At 48.4% G+C, this 12,696-nt stretch overlaps 1 protein-coding gene across 1 annotated transcript; it reads left to right on the top strand.

The window, feature by feature from the left end:
- The first annotated feature begins 9,783 nt into the window (after positions 1-9,783).
- On the top strand, positions 9,784-10,921 carry LOC136458255 (uncharacterized). The gene has a single exon (XM_066458228.1). The coding sequence runs from the start codon at positions 9,855-9,857 to the stop codon at positions 10,599-10,601; it is 747 nt and encodes a 248-aa protein (XP_066314325.1). The 5' UTR covers positions 9,784-9,854; the 3' UTR covers positions 10,602-10,921.
- The last annotated feature ends 1,775 nt before the right edge of the window (positions 10,922-12,696 follow it).

The raw sequence follows: 12,696 nt of genomic DNA, 5'->3' as shown, positions 1-12,696 counted from the left end.
TAGAATAGTTTTCGGAGTTTCTTGCGTCGATATAGAATATTGTTAGTTGTGTTTTGTCTTTACGAACCATGTTTTGTAAAGGGGCCTTAGCTATTTTATGGTCAGGTTTTGAATGTATTTGCTTGACACATTTCCTTTCTCATTACTTTATCCTAGGACTTTTAAATCTCGGGACGAGATTTCTTTTAGGGGGAAGGGTTGTAACACCTCTGGTGTTTTAAACACTAAAATATGCCATGTCATCATATGCATTGCACATCATTTTTGAGTTAGTGAAAACTTTGATATGCATTCACTAAAACAAGTTTACTTTTATGATTATATGTGTTGACTTGTATGGATGAATCAAGTTCATAACTCTAGTATTAAATTTGAATTCCAAAACCCTAATTTCCAGCATTTAAAAGAACTAACTACTCGGACGCCACTTATACTACGTATATCTCTAAGTTAATTCGCCAACCGCTGAGCAGCACATGTTCTGTTCTATGCTCTATGGAGAAGACCCAGTCTCCAATCTCTCCCTACACGTGCTACGGGCTCCAGGCTCTACGTTATGGGTGGTCGGCTATGGTTCCTTGGTCACGCCTGTTCCTCCTACACATGCACGGGCTCCATGCTCGATGTTATGGACTATGGGCTAACCAAGGCCAAGAGCTCAGTAAAAGAACTAACATCTCAGACGGCACTTATACTACATATATCTCCAAGTTAATTCGCTAATCGCCGAGCAACACACGTTTTTCTCTGATCTCTATGGAGAAGACCTAGTCTCCAATCTCACCCTATACGTGCTACGGGCTCCACGCTCTACATTATGGGTGGTTGGCTACGATTCTTTGGTCACGCATGTTCCTTCTACATGTGCATGGGCTCCGCGCTCAATGTTATGGACTATGGGCTAGCCAAGGCCAAGAGTTCAGTAACGAACTAACTGCTCGGATGCTACTTATACTACATATAATTGCGTTAGGGTTATCACTACAATAATTTTTTCACCGCAATACTAGCAAACTGCATAAACATGCACATGTCAACATTTATATATATACATAAATATCTGTCTGTGCCCTTGCACGTTTTAACTATTCTTTCCAATTATTATAGAATTTCCTCTGAGTAGATCATGGGGCTTCGTCATCGCCGTCCATCTCGCCAATAGGTCAACATCACCGGCCAATTTCTTCGCTGCATCTTCCACCTCATCTTCCAGCTGCTGATGCTCCATTGCCTCCGTCCCTCTGGCAATTCCGGCTCCTATCGCTTGAAGGTCAATGGCCGGGTAGTGGGATCAGACCACCGCTAGGGCATGTGTAACGGCGGTGACGGTGGCATCGCAGTTGAAGATATTGAAGTTCTCCCATGCCACCTTGCACCGATCGATGAAGGTGTCTGGACGTGGTGGCCTACCATCGAGCTAAGGAGCCACCTCCAGGATGACGCTGTCGAGCACTGGCTTAACTCTGGCAACTATGGCGTCGAATTTGCTCTATTGGGTTTTGGCCCCCTGCTCCAACACATTGAACTATGCCTTGACCCTCCAACGATAGTCTGTAGGCATTACAAGGGTCTGTCAGGCAAAGAAATTACTCCAGCAGTAACTTCGGCCATGAAGTACTCACCTTTTAGCTCCTCGGCCAGCTTCTCCGCTCACCCTAACTCCTTCGCCTTCTCCTCTTAGAGTTGCCCGATGGTTTGGTGTAGCTGGCCGAGCTCCACATCTTGCTCTACAAGCACAATAGTCATCAGCAACAATATAACTGTTCAATAATACAAAGGAAAATCGCTGATACGCCATACCTTTTCTCTGCTCAGAGACGTTTCGGAGCTGGTTAGACTTCTGCTCTAGCTGCTCGGACACACTCATTAGCCGCTCGGAGATGATGGCCAGCTGCTCGAACTTGCCCCACAACGGCTCGGACGCCGTCGCCAGCTGCTCGGATAGGACGCCCTTCTGGTATTCTAGGTCCCACGCGTTGGTTTTAGCAAGATCCCACTCACATTGGGCCCTCTAGATATTTTTCTCCATGAGCTTCATTGCCTCCTTCAGTTTTGCGTTTTCATCGGCGAGGGGCTCCATCCTCTTGATCAGTTGGCGCCATTGCTCGGTAGTCTGAGCTATCCCCTGTAAAAGCACCAACACTATGATGAACTCCAATCTCCAACGTTAAAGATGAACATTGATGACACAATGCTAACCTTGATCTACTTCATCGCCGTTGATAGGGTGGACTCCAGCCTCCTAAGCTCCTTGGTGGTGTCCTCCTCATCAACGACCACCACTTCATCGCCTTGTTTGTGGAGGATTCAGACAGCTTGGGGTCGTGATTCCTCATGTTTGATTTCTTCCACTTCGTCATCCTCCTCCATAGCTGGCGACACCACCAGGGGGCTTGGTGGCTAGACAACATGTTTGACCACACCCTCCGACACCTGATGGAGCACAGTCTGCTCCTCGGGCACCACCGGCTTATCAGTTACAGACTATGGTGTGGCGTTAGCAACTGCAGCGTCTACCTCTAAAGCCCCAACGGCTACTACTGTTGCCTTGGGCATCACCGCCGACCTATCTGCCATCGGCGCCAACTTTTCACCACCCCAAGTCCACTAGTAGGGACGCTTGACTCCTCCACAGGCTACCGAGCACCCGGGGACTTTGGGGAGCGATCTGCTAGTGTTGCCTCCACGCTAGGACCAGCCCCTAGCTGCTCGCTGGTCTAGGTGGACGAATTCAATTCCTCCATATGCCTCGCTCTACATTAGATCAGCTCATCAATCGTTGAAAGAGATAAGGATACGACAACAAAATAACAAAAAGGCAAGGATACTTACGTGTCAGCCTGCCAGTAAACTTTTCTGAACCGGTGCTGCCTACCCGAGCCCCTAAGCGCCATCTTGGGGTCAACTCCTGTGCCCTAGGGTGATGTCTCACGGTCTTCGCCACCAGCATCTCCTTCGCCTGCTGCTCTAGGACTCCCCTCACCTGCTACTTGAGGACTCCCTTCACCTGCTACTTGGGAACTCCCTCCCCTCCCTTCGATCGCTCCGCCACACGCGTGTTATGTGGAGGCATTTCAGTGCTCAGATGAGGAGCTACTAGAGCCCCATCATCGTCCGACCACTCAGACATCGCCACATTCTGCGTCCGAGTGGTCCGATCACCGCCAAGCGAGATGTCACCCAGTTTATGGGGGGAGGCACCCGCCATCTTCCACTTCTTCTGGGCTGACTCATCTATCGCTATCCTCTTCCTTGGACTTTCTCCGACACCAGAGGAGGACTCTCTATCCGACCAATGTCCGTGCCTCCAAACTCTAACGAGGCACTGATGGCTCCCTCAGGCTGAGCTAGTGGCCGAGTGTCTACTGCCTGTTGGCAATCACCCCTTGGCACACCCGAGAAGTACACTGCTCGGTCCTGCGAATGGATCTTTCCACAAGTGAATTAGCACACTGCTCGACAATGGTACAGAATAAAAATGGATCAGGAACACACAGTTGAGATGTTTTCCTAAGGAGGCGGGTTCGTGCAGTTAAAGGACCTCATCTGCCCTGACACGCTGAATGAGGCAAATAGAGCGAATAGCTCTGTAGCCTGCTCTAGCACATCGTCCCTCGACAGCATCTCTGTCCTCTCCCAGTTGCCGTTGATGTCACCCTTGAAGTCATAGCCCACGTGGGCCCGCTCCTCATAGGGCTGGATGTGGTGCACTATGAAGCTCGCCGCTACCAGTCCACCATTGGTCTTCACGCCCTTTATCAGGCCACGGACCTCCCTCACTTGCTCCATATCAGCACTGCTTGGCCTCTCCGACTAGCTTTTCTGGCTCTCTAGGATGTGGTCGGCGTCGTAGCGGATGACAGGATGACTCTGCTTCATGTAGAACCACATGGCGTTCCACCCCTTAAACGATGTGTTCAGTGGCATAGTGAGGTACTTGCCCACAATTACATCGCGCAGTTGAAGATACACATCGCCGACCACCTTGGAACCACCGCCACCCTTCTTCTTCAGCCAGAATAGATGACAGAAGAGGTTGAAGTGGGAAAGAACTCTGAGATATGCCTCACAAAAATGGATAAAGATGGAGATGTGAAAGATGGTGTTTGGGTGGAGGTTGCCTAGACTGACTCTCCAGAACTCCAATAGATCCCTCAAGAAAGAATGAATAGGAAATCCAAACCCACGTTAGAAGTAATCCTCAAATACTATAGCTTCATCAGTATGAGGCATTGGGTAGGGCTCACCGCTGGCCAGCCACCATCCGGTGGTGACGCAGTTAGGAAGAACGCCGCCTCCACAAGCCTGTTGAGCTCCACCTCCCCCATGCGCGACGGCACCCACTCTTCATCATGGCTGACTCTGGTGCTCGCCTTCTTCGGGTTACCAGCTCCCTTCTTTGGCTCCATTTCTCAAATCTGGTTTGGGATTAGTGGCGGAAGCGCGTGCGGCTACAAATTTGGAAGCGCAAGGGCTAAGGAGGAAGATGAAATGGCAAAGTGGCAAAGGTGGGAGCGTGGGGCGCAGCGGTGCAGTTATAAAGCACTCCCCCACCTTTCACATTCGAGGGTTTTTGGGAAACCGCTCTATGATTTGCGCCTCTCTAAATTCTCCACAATAGTGTGGTGGGCCGTTACCTGGGCTTTCCTACAACTGCAGCCCGTATCGCCGCAATTTGTTACTGCTCACCGAATATTCGCCGACTTCTCCGCCATTTGTTATGGTTTAGTAATTACTACTGTACAACCATTACTCTGGTTTTTTCTCCACGGTTTGTTTTCTCCAAGATTTCCACTTGTTGCTCGGGGACTATGTCAGCAATATGACTTGGTTCCTCACCGCACTAGGGACTTTCTTCTATTGACTGTTGTTTCTGACCCTGGCACCATGTGACTATGTCACCTACTATCAGGCTTGGGGACTAAGTGGGCACACTTCACCTTGCGGTGAATGTGCTTTTCTGATTTTGGGGCTATGCTCGGGGACTAGCTGCCTGCTCGACTGGTCTTCTACTTTTCTTCTACTTTGGACCCTGGCACCACGTGACTACGTCACCTACTGCCAGGCTCGGGGACTAAGTGGGCACACTTCACCTTATGGTGAGTGTGTTTGCTTTAATCTGGAAGACTCCGTGCCTCCCAAAGCTGAAGAAGACTATCTCCATTTCTTGTGGTCGGACTCTAAGTGGGCACACTTGGTCCACTGCGAGGAATTTTTTTATTCTAAACTTGAGCTCCTTACACCCTTATGGCAAGCCGTACTTGGGTCCACGCTGCTCAGTGACGGTTTACACTGCTCAGCGATGGTTCACGCTACTCGACAATGGCTCACAACTACTCGGCAACACATCACGGTGGTTGGACCATGAGTTTGACTGCTCAGCTTTGCTCGCACCTGCTCGGACAAGCTCAAGATGGCATTCCACAATGGATACAAGGTGCTCAGGGACTGGCTGTGGGGGGTACGACCCCAGATACCCATGGCAGACCATATGGGCTATGCCCCTAGGGGCGGCCTAGCCCACAAGATGAAGCCTTGCGGGGCACGACGCTGCTCGACGTCTCCTGCAAGACACCGGGAAGATATCCCGAAGATACTACGAGATCTGTTAGGATACGTATGATCCCATAATTTCTGTAATCTATTATTACTTTCCGGTTATCTCCCAGATCTAACCGACTTATAACCCTTCCCCCCGGACTATATAATGCAGGCAGGGACCCCCCTCCAAACTCACGCTATATCATACGATAGCCAATACAATCCAACAGACCATAGGAGTAGGGTATTACGTCATATTGACAGCCTAAACCTGTCTAACTCGTGTGTCTATGTTGCCTTCTTGTTCTCAATTACACGCATCTCTGTCGATCAATCTACCTTCATGGGATACCCCTCGAAGGACTGCCGATGATATTCTGTCGACACTACGGATAGAAGGTTGATAAAAGAATGAATGATTGGTAATTTTTTAAAACCGTTCTATCTTGCAACCACCTAAGACTTGGAAAAGTAATAAACCCCACAGGGATTAAGTGAAAAGGGTGGATAGAATGCCAAATTTATTTAAATTGAGGAAGAATACTTTGTTATAGACATGACACTTGTGAATTATATTTGGCATAGTAGCAACTCCAGATCAACAACCAATAACTTAGTTATTTGCTTGGGACGAGCAAAGGTTAAGCTTGGGGGATCTTGTTGGCAGACTTTACCGATCAAAACCGACCACCAACTAAGGTGCAAAGGAGGAGAAATTGACAATCTTAAACACAAATGTATTTACTGTTAACCAAGTTCCACATGTATTTGGAGAACATTATTTTGTAGGTCAGAAACACAAATACATGGAAGATTTCACCGAAAGGCGCTTTTCGACGCTTATTTGCGCAAAGGAACAAGGGAGACACCCATCAACTCGACTCAAACCGGGCAAAGCACCATGGGGAAGCAATCCAAGTCCAGCCCAAAGCCTGCCATGCGAAGGCAGTGGCGAAGTGGCACGGTCAAGGGTGGCCGACCCCCTACTGGCACTGCTCATCCACCCCTTCGACAGGCGGTGGCATGCCTCCATGTTGAGGCGGTGCAGCCCAGGGTTTTGCGCCAAGAATAGCCAAAGCACCGCTCTTGCTCGTTGTATAAATAGAGGGGTACCCCCCTCTACAACACACACTCAACTTGAGCATCACCTCACACACCACTACCTCACTCCCTTCTAGTAGTTGTAGTTTTACTTTTTAGTAGCTTTAGAGCAAGGCAAAGCTACCTTGGAGAGCTTGGCTCCTTGGAAGAAGAGACCTTTGGGTATGAATAGAGATATGAGTTCTTCCAAAGTTATGCTCTCATATTACAATTATAGTCATACTCATGAACTAGAGTATATTTATTGTGTTATGATCTTGATATATGAACTAGTCTATAGTTTGTATGTCATGAGAGTAGCATACATGACTTTATGCTTAACTACTCATATAACTTATATAATCAGAATTAGAGCTAAGTTGAGGTGGCGGTTCATCGTGCCGTCAGGTGTGCCCAAGTCCTTTACCTATCTATCCGTAGGGTCGGGGACCCGGGGGGATTTGGGTAGTTTCTGTATACGTAAGCATGGTGCTTGGGTATGGAGAGACGGGTGAATGCATTGTCCCCCTCTATGGTTGATATGGTAGGCGGCAGGTGGTGACAGCCCTATCCGTCCCTTGTAATCCCTCATGTTCGTTTGGGGTGTAGGAGTCTAAATTGTTACATGAGGTTTCTAGCAGACCAGTACTCGGTGGCCTCCCGATCTGTTTCACACTTAGCCCTAAAACTAATTATGTAACTTGTATGATCATTAACTAATATTTGTATGACTATACTAGACCAATGCCTGCTCGACTTAGGATTATTCTTTTATTCTTTCTTTTCTATTTTATCCTTTGAGGAATGCCAAGTGTGTGTTCACTATCTTGAAATCACCGTTTTTACCCTGTTATAAACATTGGTGTACTTGCAAGCATTATTATTCAAGTTCATATCCATACTAGACTCTTAATCAAATGTCTTCCTTTGGAAAAATATAAATAACGATACCCTGAATACTTCCTGGGGAAATGCTACAATGATAGCTCTGTGCGCTTCCGGATAAATATCTAAATTTGTTAAGGAACTATCAAGGCACCTCTGGCATCGTTGTTAGGGATAAAAACTTAGTATCGATGCTCGGTCTTGCCAACCGGTATTTCTGGCGCCATTGCTAAGGATGGATTCAAACCCCATTCTTCATAGTGACGTTAAGAAATGCCAACAGTAGACACAAGCCTTGACGTTGGAGTTATTAAAGGATAAGAGACAGAGGAAGTTGGGCTAGTGGTGAAGCTAACTCAAGAACTTAACAATTTACACAAAAAAGTGCACCTAACTACAATGGTATTAGTACCACCAATAAGACCATATGTAATGAAAGACAAGGCCATATGTAATTACAATGATATTAGCACATAAAACACTACCAGACGAAAACAAATATTTAAGTAAATAGGTTAAGAGATCGAATGAGGCATATCATATAAATGTTATAGGATGATGGATATATTTTAATAAATCTATCCACATTTGATAAGCAATTAAGAAATGTCCTTCTGAATACCTGGAGCCACCATTTGATGATTGTCACGAGCATTTCTCAGAACAACCCGCTTTATCTTCTCATTTTGCTCTGCCAAAAGCTTTATTAACTCTAGAAAATCCCCACACTATCAGACTCTGGTGACTCGTCAGGACCACGAAAAGCTAACCTTGATGCAACAAGTACCTAACAACATTTATACAAGTACTTAGTTGAATAAAATACTCATCTTTTGCAACATGTTTCTACTTGTTGAGAGCAAAAACATGGATTGGCTTGGCTTCAACAAACTGTGCATGCGCGGCTGAGGGAAAGAAGGCGAGCGTGCGCGGGCTGCCGGCAATGGCGAGGTGTGGGCTAGTGGCCAACAGGATGGGGTGCGCATAGGCCGGTGTCAAGCTAAAGGATAAGGAAGGGGGGGGGGGGGGGGGGGGGCAAAAGTGACATTTCAGGTAGGCATGCCATGCGGGAGAGGTGAGTTGGAGCGCCATGCAAGCAAAATGTCTAGAAACGTAAATTTTTCATTTCTCGATGGCAAAAATGTAGAAGCACTTGTAAAGTTGGCAATTGAGCCCGTGCCAAATGTAAAAGTGACAAAAATTTAAATATCCCTCCTAATACCAGTTCAAGCAAAATTTAATTATAATCTCGGAGATCCAAAGAACTCATGGTATGTGAGGTCGTGCCCAAGGTTCTGTGATTCTGTTCTCAAAATTTTGGAGCCCACCGTATTGGACGAAATTTGGAAAATTCAGATCCGTATGGTATCCCCTCAAAATGTGAATGAAATTTGAGGAAATATAAACAAATTTTCCCCAAACGATTAGGAATGGCGGTGGGCTTGGAGATGGTGCACGTAGCGCCAACGGGGAACACGCAGGTGGCGGGGAGGGCAGCTACGATGCGGTGGTGGCAGCAGGGGGTGCAAGATGGCAGCAACGATGCATCAGATGTGGTGATGGCGTGACAGTGAGCGTCGAGGAGCTGCCATGGCACACGGGTGGCGTCGAGGAGTGTACATGGCGCAAGCTCGGACGTACGGAAGCAACCACGACTCTCTCGGTGGCTGCAGTTGTGCTGGCACAGGCGGCGGGGAGCAGAGACGAAGGTGCTAGTGTTGGCTCGCAAGAAAGCTAGGGACCGTGAGGAAGTTTTTTAGGTCATACTAATGGAGGAACATTTGTGGGCTCCTGTTGGACCTTAAAACAGAGTGAAAATTTGAATGGGGCCGAAATATTTTTGACCGAGTTGGTTTTGTCTTGGACCGAGCCGAAATGGACGAATTTTGGTGAAATTCTATCCATTCGGGCCGAATCCGCCGAGGCATCTCGATCGCTCAATTCGGTGCAGCTAGTGTCTGGCATTTGCATAATTGCATCCGTATATTCAAAGCACAGAGTTCCACACCACTGCTACGAGATTGTCCTGGCATTCATTGAGGATATACTACCAGAGTGGTGACCAGCGTTCAAGTCCCGTACAGTATGTGCCAACAGACTACAGTGGTCAATTCGTACGTGCCTGTCACAACTCTCACAACCATCCAAGAGTACCGCGAAATTCTCCGGTCCGTACGTCATTGACCACAGAAGTAAAATTGTTCAGAAATAGCCCGCGTTTCCGACCATCTCCACGGAGATATATAGGACTCCTTCCTATCAGCCCCCGTTGCTTTGCAGGAGAGCCATACACCCTCGAAGCCGAAGGCCTCGTGCCTTCTCTTCCTGTCCCGGCTCTTCCTCCTCGGATGGAGGAAGTAGCTGTTTCGCCCACGGTCGTTGCCGCCCTAGTGCTCGACAACAATGGCGCCGACGCGGCCTCCAGCACTGCCATCCCTAGCGTAACAGTAAGCGTAGAGGAGAAAGAAGATATCAATGGGGACTTTTCCACGATCACCTCGGCCGCAAACAACGACGAGGAGTTGTTCACCACTCCCGTCTCCTCCAGGAGCCCTTCCACTCGCAAGAAGCGCGGTGCGTTCGGCCTCTTCAGGGCGATGTTCCTGTCCTTCGGCCGGAGCGACAGCATGAAGAAGACAGACGACGACGGCGACACCACGAGCCCCAATAAGAAGAGGGCCATCGCGGCTGCTGCCGACGACCACAAGCCCGCCGGTGGCGAGTCGCCATCGTGGAAACACATCGTGGACGGCATGCGCCCGCTCCGCCTCCGCGGGCAGGAGCTGGAGTACTACCCTCCGCCACCGCCGCTGGGCCACGCCGACGTGTACCACGACGTGATCCTCCCGCCGCCGTCGCCGGCGCGGTCCGGCTTCGAGTTCGAGGAGGTGGGCATGACCAGCCGCTACGCGTCCGCTGAGGATCTGCACCAGATGGACAGCACCGACGAAGAGGATGCTCTGGTGGCGGAGGGTGGCGACGGCGATGGTGAAAGCAGTTGCCCACACGCCATCGACATGCAGGCGGAGGAGTTCATCGCCAAGTTCTACGAGCAGTTCAAGTCAGAATCGTTCAACGGCCGTCCCTCCGAGTGATCCATTGATCCATCCGCTTGCGCATGCATGTAACCGTTCTGATCTTACCAATTGCATTCATCTCAGAGACGACACTACTACTCAATGTGGATCACGATGAAATGTACAGTATCAGCGGTCACACATCGATAAACACAGTTCGCTTAAACTGCTCCATGACACCATTTTGTTCTTCTTCTTCTTCAACAAACTTCCATCACTAATTTTAGCATGTACTAGCATCAATCTCTTATATTTTCTCAGAAATATTAGGCTGTGTGCATCTCATGATAGAGTTACAGAGGGTGGAGGTTTCTATATTTGATATAAAAAGGGTTTATTTGTCAACACATCTGATGATGACCTGATCTTCTTCCCAAAGTCTGTCCAATTCTTAACGGACGGATTTCATCGGACTCTTAGATGGACACTTATAAGCCTTCCTAACCCACTCACCCATATGTTAGGTCTCAAACCACTTAATCCCTAGGATCTTGATTTACCCTAACACAAGAACACCTAGCTAAGCACTATGGATTAGCAGCTAATTACACCGACTTGAGATGAATGTGTGCCCTAGGGCCACTGTTGTTAGTGTTATATCAACCGCCATTGCAAACAACTTCCTAAGGATACAAAGCAAGGGAAATTCAATTTCCTTGGCGGTACACTCCTAAGGATAAATTTCTTGGTGGTTTGGCCGCTAAGGTAAATTGAGCCATCGCAAAAGTTATAAAGCATGTCAAGAAAATGAGTGAACCGCCAAGTATATATAATTTTATTGAGGGCCTCAAACCCCCAATGAAATGAGTTACACCGCCAAGGAAATGTGTCAAAAAAAAGTTCAAAGATCACACAAACCCTGCGGCCACCAGGGTAATATCTTCGTTGATGAGTGCCATCACTATACCCATCCTTGAGGGTACAAACCTGCCAAAGGAAAATATGAAAACCGCCAAAGAAATGTTTTTTTGAGGGGCGATCATCAACCAATGGCCGCCAAGTATAAAGAGCAAGGGAAATTCAAGTTCCTTGGTGGTCCACCCCCAAGGATAAATTTCTTGGCAGCTTGGCCACTATGGTAAATTGGGCCATTGAAAAAGTTAAAAAGCATCAAAAAATTAGTGTGGGGGTATGACCTCGATACCCACGGCAGACTACATGGGCTGCACCCCCAGGGGTGGTCCAGCCCACAAGACGAAGCCTTGCAGAGCATGGCGCTGCTCGGCGCGCCCCGAAAGACACCGGGAAGATATCTTGAAGATACTACGAGATCTGTTAGGATACATTTGATCCCATGATTCCTGTAATCTGTTATTGCTTTTCGGTTATCTCCTAGATCTAACCGACTTGTAACCCTACCCCATACTATATAAGGCGGACAGGGACCCCCTCCAAACACACACAACATCATATCATAGCCAATACAATCCAACAGACCACAAGAGTAGGGTATTACGTCGCGCTGACGGCCCGAACCTGTCTAACTCTTGTGTCTCTGTTGCCTTCTTGTTCTCAATTACACGCATCTCTGCCGATCAATCTACCTTCGTGGGATACCCCTCGGAGGATTGCCGACGATATTCTGCCGACAGTTGGCGCGCCAGGTAGGGGTGTGCGTGTTGTTTCCATGTCGAACAAGATGATATGTTTTGCAGGCTCTTCGTCCCTCCCATAGCCCAGCCAGATCTTCATGGTTGGATCGATCTCCTAGGTCATCAACGCTGAGGGAGACGGAGAGCTCATCAAACCGGTGTAGATTGATTCTGCACCGATCACCCCAACACCTATGACTGCAGATCCGATCTCAGAACCACCTCCGAGTTCGTTTTCACCAACAATTCGCCACCCGCTTCCCCAGTACCCGAGGAGGCAGATCAACAACGATGATCTGATCGCATCCATCGATCAGGTTGGCCAGAAGCTCGCTGATTGCCTCTCCATCGTAGAATCGGCTCTGACCACTCTGGTTTAGTGCTGACCACCCTCCGATTTAGATCTATCGGAGGTTGATCAGGAAACTCCAAGGGTTACGGCCCTACCCTTTGGGCTCACCAGCATCACCGCCACCTATCAAGATGCCCTAAGGGGCAAATTCATCGACCAGACGGGAGAC

Source organism: Miscanthus floridulus, chromosome 6 (genome assembly GCF_019320115.1).
Source record: "Miscanthus floridulus cultivar M001 chromosome 6, ASM1932011v1, whole genome shotgun sequence".
NCBI lineage: Eukaryota > Viridiplantae > Streptophyta > Magnoliopsida > Poales > Poaceae > Miscanthus > Miscanthus floridulus.
The sequence above is the reverse complement of the archived record's forward strand: the minus strand, read 5'-3'. Positions and strand labels throughout refer to the sequence as shown.